The sequence below is a fragment of the Bombina bombina genome, chromosome 4 (genome assembly GCF_027579735.1).
Source record: "Bombina bombina isolate aBomBom1 chromosome 4, aBomBom1.pri, whole genome shotgun sequence".
Lineage (NCBI taxonomy): Eukaryota > Metazoa > Chordata > Amphibia > Anura > Bombinatoridae > Bombina > Bombina bombina.
Genome location: NC_069502.1, coordinates 1,058,629,406 through 1,058,638,784, shown reverse-complemented (window position 1 = coordinate 1,058,638,784; position 9,379 = coordinate 1,058,629,406). Strand labels below are relative to the sequence as shown.

At 36.9% G+C, this 9,379-nt stretch overlaps 1 protein-coding gene across 1 annotated transcript in view; it reads right to left on the bottom strand.

Annotated features, from left to right (window-relative positions):
- Positions 1–218: 218 nt before the first annotated feature.
- ASB3 (ankyrin repeat and SOCS box containing 3) overlaps positions 219–9,379 on the bottom strand; it is a 623,585-nt gene continuing 614,424 nt past the window's right edge. The window contains exon 9 of the mRNA XM_053712695.1: positions 219–2,473. Coding sequence (XP_053568670.1) covers positions 2,256–2,473 — 218 coding nt within the window. The 3' untranslated portion in view covers positions 219–2,255. The remainder of the gene's footprint in view (positions 2,474–9,379) is intronic.

Below are 9,379 nucleotides of genomic sequence, written 5' to 3'. Positions count from 1 at the left end.
TATATATATATATATATATATATATATATATATGAATGAACATATGTATTTGTGTTTATATGTGTATATATAAATATATATATATATATATATATATATATATATATATGCCTGTAAATACATATATACACCTATAAATACATATAAACACACATATAAACATATAAATAGAAACAAAAGATAGCGAAATCCAAAAGCATCAAACAGGAGATGAAATATAATTTAAAACATCCAATTTATTGTGCAAAGTTTAAAAGAGCAATAGGGCACAGCACACAGAACTGCTGCTGACGCGTTTCCTGCCTTGCGGCACTTCCTCAGAGCTAAAATACAGGTGAGATTGAAGGTATTAAATTGCCTGTGGAGCTGTCTACCTGAGCCAATGAAATGACAGAATTCTGTCTCAGCTGTTCACAGATTTAAATGAGTTACTCCACTAGCAATTTAAAAAGCATAGTAATACTACATTAAACTGCCAAAGATACAAATTAACATCAATCTATACAAACTTTTTTTTAAAAAAAAAGATTATAATAAACATAGAAAAAGTTTAGAATGGAAACACTTGTATACACTATGAATTAATACTGGTGTTCAGTATCTAGATCGATGGCATATTGTTAATACCGCATTTATATATTTATAACAAAGAAGACAAATATATAATAACCTTGTATAAAAAATTGAATGTAAACAATATTAATTATAAAATGCCTCCTCAAACTAAATATTTTGCAATCTTAAATATAGATACTACTATTTTTAAACAGGAAAAACAATGTTAGTAACAAACCCATATAGAGTAAATGTAGGCTTCAGTTTAGATAGGAAAACTAATTATAATCTATAAACAATTTAACATCGCTGGTTTTATTAATTCCCAGTGGATGTCCTGTTTTTAATGTATAGATCCAAAATACTTCTTTCTTACTAAGGGCCGTGACAGAGGAGGGGTAAGCCGAAATTTTGCAATATAACTGAATTCAAAAGTACTTTGTGGGGTATTTATAACACAGTGACTGCCGCAATGTGTGTAGCTCAGAGTAAGTTGTGAGTCACGGGTGTTTATATATTTGATAAATTTGTGAGAAGTTACATTTGAAAAACTCTGTGATAAATACAGGTGTTCTTTTCAATGATTGCAATAATCTCCACTAAACAGAGGAATTGTATGTAAACTTCACTTTATTTATTTAGATTCCCACATAGTAAATACAAACAACATGGCTGCTTCATGTGATAAAAACAGGAGAGAAATTTTTGAGAAATTAATTAAGGGCACAGCAACAGTCTGTTCAAAATAAGTTGGATTGGAAACACTATATGCTAAGAAGGAAAAGACCCACATTAAAGAATTAAAATTATGGTGGGACATTGAATTTCTGGAACATTATATAGATGAGAAAAAAATCCCAAGAAGCCTGAGAGTAAAAAAAATTCCCTGCATTTTTTTTTATTTTATTTTTTTATTTGAGGTTCGACATAAACACATGAAAAGGCATACATATTATGTATGGACAGAGTGTAGAGTAGATTTAAAAGTAGAGAACAAGGGGTCAATTTATCATCGGTCTGTCCGACATGATCCGCTCAGCGGATCATGTCCTACAGACATCGATGCATGCCGACAGCTTTCGCTGTCAGCATTTATCATTGCCCAAGCAGTTCTTGTGAACTGCTTGTGCAATGCCGCCCCCTGCAGATTCGCAGCCATCAGCCGCTAGCAGGGGGAGTTAATCAGCCCGATCGTATGAGATCGGGCGGATTGATGTCCGCAGCCTCAGAGCAGGCGGACCAGTTAAGGAGCAGAGGTTTTAACTGCTGTTTCCGGCGGTGGAAACAGGGGCAACAGAGGCTATTCGGCCCTTGATAAATCCGCCCCCAAGTGTTTAGAGTTAAGGGAGAAAATACTTAAGATTAACTATTTTTGATTCGAAGTACGGTATAAACAATGGCTTTATGAGTTGATCATCATGAGTTCAATTTTTTTTTAATGGAAATAAAGCCCATGTATTTAAAAAACAATTCATATATTCCAAAGTACAAAAATGTATTCTTACAGACAAGCTTATACACAACAATATTTTCAATGAGCTTAATGAATGTTATTTATATTTAAACTAGGTATATTACATAAAAAGTATGTTTATATTGTTATATTATTTAAATCATCAAACAAGATCACAATTTGTTTTGTAGACATTTACTAGATATAAATGTAGAAAAGGTCTTCAAATTCAACATACAATGATACTTTATTCACTTAGTTGGATATTATTCCCCAACTCCCCCTCTTCACAATTATCTCTGTGGTTAATACCATACATATCTAGCACTTCAAAATACAGCAGAAAATCTTGGAGACACGAAGGAAGTGGCAACTGGTGGATTAGTGAATCGGACCGCAATTGTTCACTTTTGAAGCAGAATCGTATTTCAAGACGACAAAGGTGCATTAAACTTGGGATGGATTCTTTAGGAAACAAAATGAAAACAGAATTACTAAATTAAACAAAGGGTACATAAAAGGAAAATAGTTTCATAACATTCATTTCATGTAAATTATTTCTTAAACAGGAATGTATAGCATTTATAATGTACATGGTAGGTAGAAAATTCAACTATAAACCATTAAAGGAGAACATTTCTAACTCATAGGTGAAACATTAAAAATGATTTACAGAGGGAGAGGTGGAAAGTATTCTCTTGTTTACACTTTTTTTTTTTCACCAGCTGCAGCAAATCAGGATTCCATGGCTATGATTGCTCAATTTACAATAACTTATATAGGAAATGTAGCGAGCATATAGTTTCATGGACATATGTTCTGATTGTATTATAGTTGCTTTCTAATGCTGGTTAGTGACTTGATATAACAGAAATTGAGACTTAAAGTGAATGTCAACTTTCAAGAATGAGTGCCCGGTTTTTAAAAATACTAATAAAAACAGGGGCACTTTCATTCATGAAAGTTTACATTTCACCTGTTTTGTTAAAATACTTACCTTTCTTTCTTAAAGAGAAAGTGATTTCCCCTCCTGCCGCTCGTCACTTCATAGGTCAGCAATGACGAATCTGGCTTCCTCCAATCACGGCGTTCTCTCAGGCAATGATTCCCCAGGGGGGAAGCCGTGATTGGAGGATGGAGATAGTAAGAGGTTGCTGTTGGATGACCACTACTTGTTAACCTGAGATAAGTAGGTTTGCATCAGCGAGCCTGCCCTGCAAAAGCTCCAAAGCAATTTCTGCGGATTGATAAATGGAGCCCCCTTTTTAAACTTGCTTATTGGTGGCTAAATGTAGCCACCAATAAGCAAACGCAGTCCAGGGTGGTGAACCTAAAATGGGCTGGCTTCTAAGCTTAACATTCCCGCTTTTTCAAATAAAGATAGCAAGAGAACAAAGAAAAATGTATAATAGGAGTAAACTAGAAAGTTGCTTAAAATTGCATGCTCTATTTGAATCATGAAAGAAAAAATGTGGGTTTAGTATCCCTTTAACTGCAAAGTGCTCCAATGCACTTATATATACTGTATGTATATATATATATATATATATATATATATATATATATATATATATGAATGAACATATGTATTTGTGTTTATATGTGTATATATAAATATATATATATATATATATATATATATATATATATGCCTGTAAATACATATATACACCTATAAATACATATAAACACACATATAAACATATAAATAGAAACAAAAGATAGCGAAATCCAAAAGCATCAAACAGGAGATGAAATATAATTTAAAACATCCAATTTATTGTGCAAAGTTTAAAAGAGCAATAGGGCACAGCACACAGAACTGCTGCTGACGCGTTTCCTGCCTTGCGGCACTTCCTCAGAGCTAAAATACAGGTGAGATTGAAGGTATTAAATTGCCTGTGGAGCTGTCTACCTGAGCCAATGAAATGACAGAATTCTGTCTCAGCTGTTCACAGATTTAAATGAGTTACTCCACTAGCAATTTAAAAAGCATAGTAATACTACATTAAACTGCCAAAGATACAAATTAACATCAATCTATACAAACTTTTTTTTAAAAAAAAAGATTATAATAAACATAGAAAAAGTTTAGAATGGAAACACTTGTATACACTATGAATTAATACTGGTGTTCAGTATCTAGATCGATGGCATATTGTTAATACCGCATTTATATATTTATAACAAAGAAGACAAATATATAATAACCTTGTATAAAAAATTGAATGTAAACAATATTAATTATAAAATGCCTCCTCAAACTAAATATTTTGCAATCTTAAATATAGATACTACTATTTTTAAACAGGAAAAACAATGTTAGTAACAAACCCATATAGAGTAAATGTAGGCTTCAGTTTAGATAGGAAAACTAATTATAATCTATAAACAATTTAACATCGCTGGTTTTATTAATTCCCAGTGGATGTCCTGTTTTTAATGTATAGATCCAAAATACTTCTTTCTTACTAAGGGCCGTGACAGAGGAGGGGTAAGCCGAAATTTTGCAATATAACTGAATTCAAAAGTACTTTGTGGGGTATTTATAACACAGTGACTGCCGCAATGTGTGTAGCTCAGAGTAAGTTGTGAGTCACGGGTGTTTATATATTTGATAAATTTGTGAGAAGTTACATTTGAAAAACTCTGTGATAAATACAGGTGTTCTTTTCAATGATTGCAATAATCTCCACTAAACAGAGGAATTGTATGTAAACTTCACTTTATTTATTTAGATTCCCACATAGTAAATACAAACAACATGGCTGCTTCATGTGATAAAAACAGGAGAGAAATTTTTGAGAAATTAATTAAGGGCACAGCAACAGTCTGTTCAAAATAAGTTGGATTGGAAACACTATATGCTAAGAAGGAAAAGACCCACATTAAAGAATTAAAATTATGGTGGGACATTGAATTTCTGGAACATTATATAGATGAGAAAAAAATCCCAAGAAGCCTGAGAGTAAAAAAAATTCCCTGCATTTTTTTTTATTTTATTTTTTTATTTGAGGTTCGACATAAACACATGAAAAGGCATACATATTATATGAATACCTGAGTACACAGCAATAATAAAATACAGGACTCAGTTTGTAAAATGATAAAGTTATACAATCTATACTTATCAGGGGTAACAAAGAGCAAAGAGTACTGTATATATGGTTTGCCTTATGTACTGTACACTTCCAAATGGCTCAGGGAGGTCGCTTTTGGACCCCAACAGTAATTATTAATAATAGTATAGGGGGTGTCTACTCTAAGAGACCACTTTTGGGTCTCAGCAGCCAAACCTCAGTTTTTTTTTTTTTAATTAATTTCAACGCAAATCAGTCATAACTGACAGAGGATATGAAGATATAATACAGATAGAATAACAAATTGTAAACCTCAATTATTATTTTTGTTGTATAGTGAAAAGTAGGTCACAATTGCACCCTCTCTGCAGGTTAATATGGCCATAGGACTAGAGTAGGTGAGGGGTATGCTTATGTTATATGTTAGGCTAGAGGTGTAAACCAACGGCAGTGTTTTGCAGTGATATGAGAAGGATAGGTATGGGTAAGACTGTTAAATGAGGGTACATTATCTTAAAGGTAATACAAAGCAGCCAAGCCCAAACAAAAAAAGAACCAAAAAGGTTGCATAAAGTGAAAGAGCTTCAGAGTGTCAGACATACTGAGAAATAGAGAAGCAGGAGAGGTGACTGTATAATATTAGGAACATATAACCTAACCAAGGAGTTTCATCTATCGTATGGGACGCTGCTAGTAGCTGCTTGCAGCTATAGGTTATAGACAGTGAGATAAACACATAAAAAGGGAACAACTATAAACATTTAGGAAATAGACCCTCATCATATGCACTTCCCAGACATGAACATCCGTCACTAAAAATAACAGTAATATGCACAGAACTGGGACCTAAAAATGCTGGCATAAATAATCATGGGTTATATCTCGCTAACACGAGGGCAGGGTGTATATCTTACAGTGGGAGCAATTATAAGTACACTTCTCTGAGAAATTGCAAATGTCCGTGTCTAGGCAAGATGATAACTCCTGATGCTGGAAGCCGTCAGTATACCAATTTATGCATTCAGTCTCTTAGCCGACACCAGTTCTTTTGGGGTGCTGACTTGCTTATCTCGGGGACCTTCCAAGCTAAATGTGATCCCCAGTAACTCCTGGCCCCATCGAGTGAAGCAAGGTAGTGTATCTCTCACCGTTGAAGCAGGTAGCGCAAGCAGACAAACCGCTGCGACTGAAAGGGCTGCATTTCTAATAGACATTTTCTCTGCTGCGCAGGGCCCCGTAGAGGGTGATGTCCCGTTCGGGTGATGATCCCCGTGACTCCCGGCATAGATTCAGGGCAGCGTCTACAATGTAAGCCCCTTCTCCCTTGTGTAAGGGCCTATCCTCCCAGAATAGAGGGCCGGTCCCGCCCCCCCACTCAGGGCCGTTGCATAGCATGTAAGGGCTGACACAAGAGTCCGGTGAGTCAGGTTCCAGGTGGTCTTCTGCCGTTGTTTGCCCGGGACATATAGGTAGGTGCACTCCTAGTGTAGGTGTGATGGCGTCTTCCTCTTCTTCCGCTCTGAGAGTATTACACTGTGTCACCGAAGTCTTGGCAAGACATGAAAAGTTTTCAAACTTGGCCGCCATCTTTAGCTCAAACTCCTCTAGGCATTGTTGAATAGTTGAAAGGATGTCCTCTTGGGTTACAGCCATAGTAGGTTAAGACTGCGCACTTAAGGCACAGCTAGTTGTGGGGGCAGGCTGAGGCTTCTATTACAGGGGAAGGCCTCACAATGTAAAGTCCGGTACTGAGGGCGTGTAAGCCCAGTCGCTATCCAAAACCCTAAATCTGGAATGCGGACCTCTTCAGGCAAGCCTCTCAACTATTTTGAGCAAGGTATTGCCAAAAATGTACTGTTAAGCTGAGAAACAATAGAGAGAACTTGAAGAGCTGAAGCTCAATGCGACCTGCAAGATGGCCGCCGCCCGGATGCCCCAATTCCCTGTAGTTTATAAGGAATATCCTGACTTTATGACAGGCTGGAACGAAACACTTACAGACTGTTCACTAATTTTGATGGGGAAACTAGTCAAATTTAAGAAAGAACAAAGAGATTTAATTCTTGCTGAAATAGAATTGATTAAAGAACAACTTAAAGAATTTAAGGATGATGAGAAATGAATACCTTTTCAAAATCAGCTAGATGAAACAATGGATAAATTGAATATTGAATTGTCTGATTTCAAATTTTAAAAAAAAGAGAGAGATTCTAAAGACTATGAATTGGGGGTAGTCTATAATTGGAATACAGACAAGAAAAAGAACTATGTTAAAAATGAAAAGAAGATTAATAACAGCAAGACTACACCAAAGAAAGTAACCTTTACTAGCTTTGAAAGCACTACAACAGATGGAGGTGAAAAATCAGAATTAAATCTGACAGATGATATCCCCACTACTTCTACACCAAAAAGAACAGAAGAGTATTCCCCCAAAGATTTAGGGGCAAGGCCAAAAACGGGGCATACAACAAAATTAAAGAAAAAGAGAAAGCTCCAGAAATTCAAGAGGTGCACAGGAGTACAATGGAAGTACAAACCCCAAGATACCCAAGTCGAAGGACCCAATGATAAATTTCTTTCTTTTGCGATGGACCGAGTCCACGGATTCATCCTAACTTGTGCGATATTGTCCTTCCTGACAGGAAGTAGCAAAGAGAGCACCACAGCAGAGCTGTCTATATAGCTCCCCCCTTAACTCCACCCCCCAGTCATTCGACCAAAGGCCAATGAAGAAAAGGAGAAACTATAAGGTGCAAAAGTGACTGAAGTTTACATAAAAAATACTATCTGTCTTGAATGGACAGGGCGGGCCATGGACTCGGTACATCGCAAAAGAAAGAAATTTATCAGGTAAGCATAAATTCTATTTTCTTTTGCAAGATGTACCGAGTCCACGGATTCATCCTAATTTGTGGGATACCAATACCAAAGCTTTAGGACACGGATGAAGGGAGGGACAAGATAGGAACCTAAACGGAAGGCACCACTGCTTGCAAAACCATTATCCCAAAATTAGCCTCCAAAGAAGCAAAAGTATCAAATTTGGAAAAGGTATGAAGCGAAGACCAAGTCGCAGCCTTACAAATCTGTTCAACAGTAGCATTATTTTTAAAAGCCCATGTGGAAGCCACCGCTCTAGTGGAGTGAGCTGTAATTCTTTCAGGAGGCTGCTGTCCAGCAGTCTCATAAGCCAAACGGATGATGCTTTTCAGCCAAAAGGAAAAGAGAGGTAGCCGTAGCCTTTTGACCTCTACGCTTTCCAGCATAGACAACAAACAAAGAAGATGATTGGCGAAAATCTTTGGTTGCCTGCAAAAAAAAACCCCTCAAGGCACGAACCACGTCCAAGTTGTGCTACAGACGGTCCTTCTAAGAAGAAGGATTAGGACACAGAGAAGGAACAACAATTTCCTGATTGATATTCCTGTTAGAAACAACCTTAGGGAGGAACCCAGGTTTGGTACGCAAAACCACCTTATCAGCATGGAAAACAAGATAAGGCGAGTCATATTGTAATGCAGATAGTTCAGAAACTCTTTGAGCTGAAGAGATAGCAACTAGAAACAGAACTTTAAAAGATAGAAGCTTAATATCTATGGAATACATGGGTTCAAATGGAACCCCTTGAAGAACTTTAAGAACTAAATTGAGACTCCATGGCGGAGCAACAGGTTTAAACACAGGCTTAATTCTAACTAAAGCCTGACAAAAAGCTTGAATGTCTGGGACATCTGCCAGACGCTTGTGCAACAGAATAGACAAAGCAGATATCTGTCCCTTTAAGGAACTAGCGGACAATCCTTTCTCCAATCCTTCTTGGAGAAAAGACAAAATCCTAGGAATCCTGATCTTACTCCATGAGTAGCCTTTGGATTCACACCAAAAAAGATATTTACGCCATATCTTATGATAGATCTTCCTGGTGACAGGCTTTCGAGCCTGAATCAAGGTATCTATGACCGACTCAGAGAAACCCCGCTTTGATAAAATCAAGCGTTCAATCTCCAAGCAGTTAGTTGCAGAGAAATTAGATTTGGATGCTTGAATGGACCTTGAATCAAAAGGTCCCGTCTCAGTGGCAGAGTCCATGGTGGCAGAGATGACATGTCCACCAGGTCTGCATACCAAGTCCTGCGTGGCCATGCAGGCGCTATCAAAATCACCAAAGCTCTCTCCTGTTTGATTCTGGCAATCAGACGCAGAAGGAGAGGGAATGGTGGAAACACATAAGCCAGGTTAAATGACCAGGGTACTGCTAGAGCATCTATCAGTACTGCCTGAGGATCCC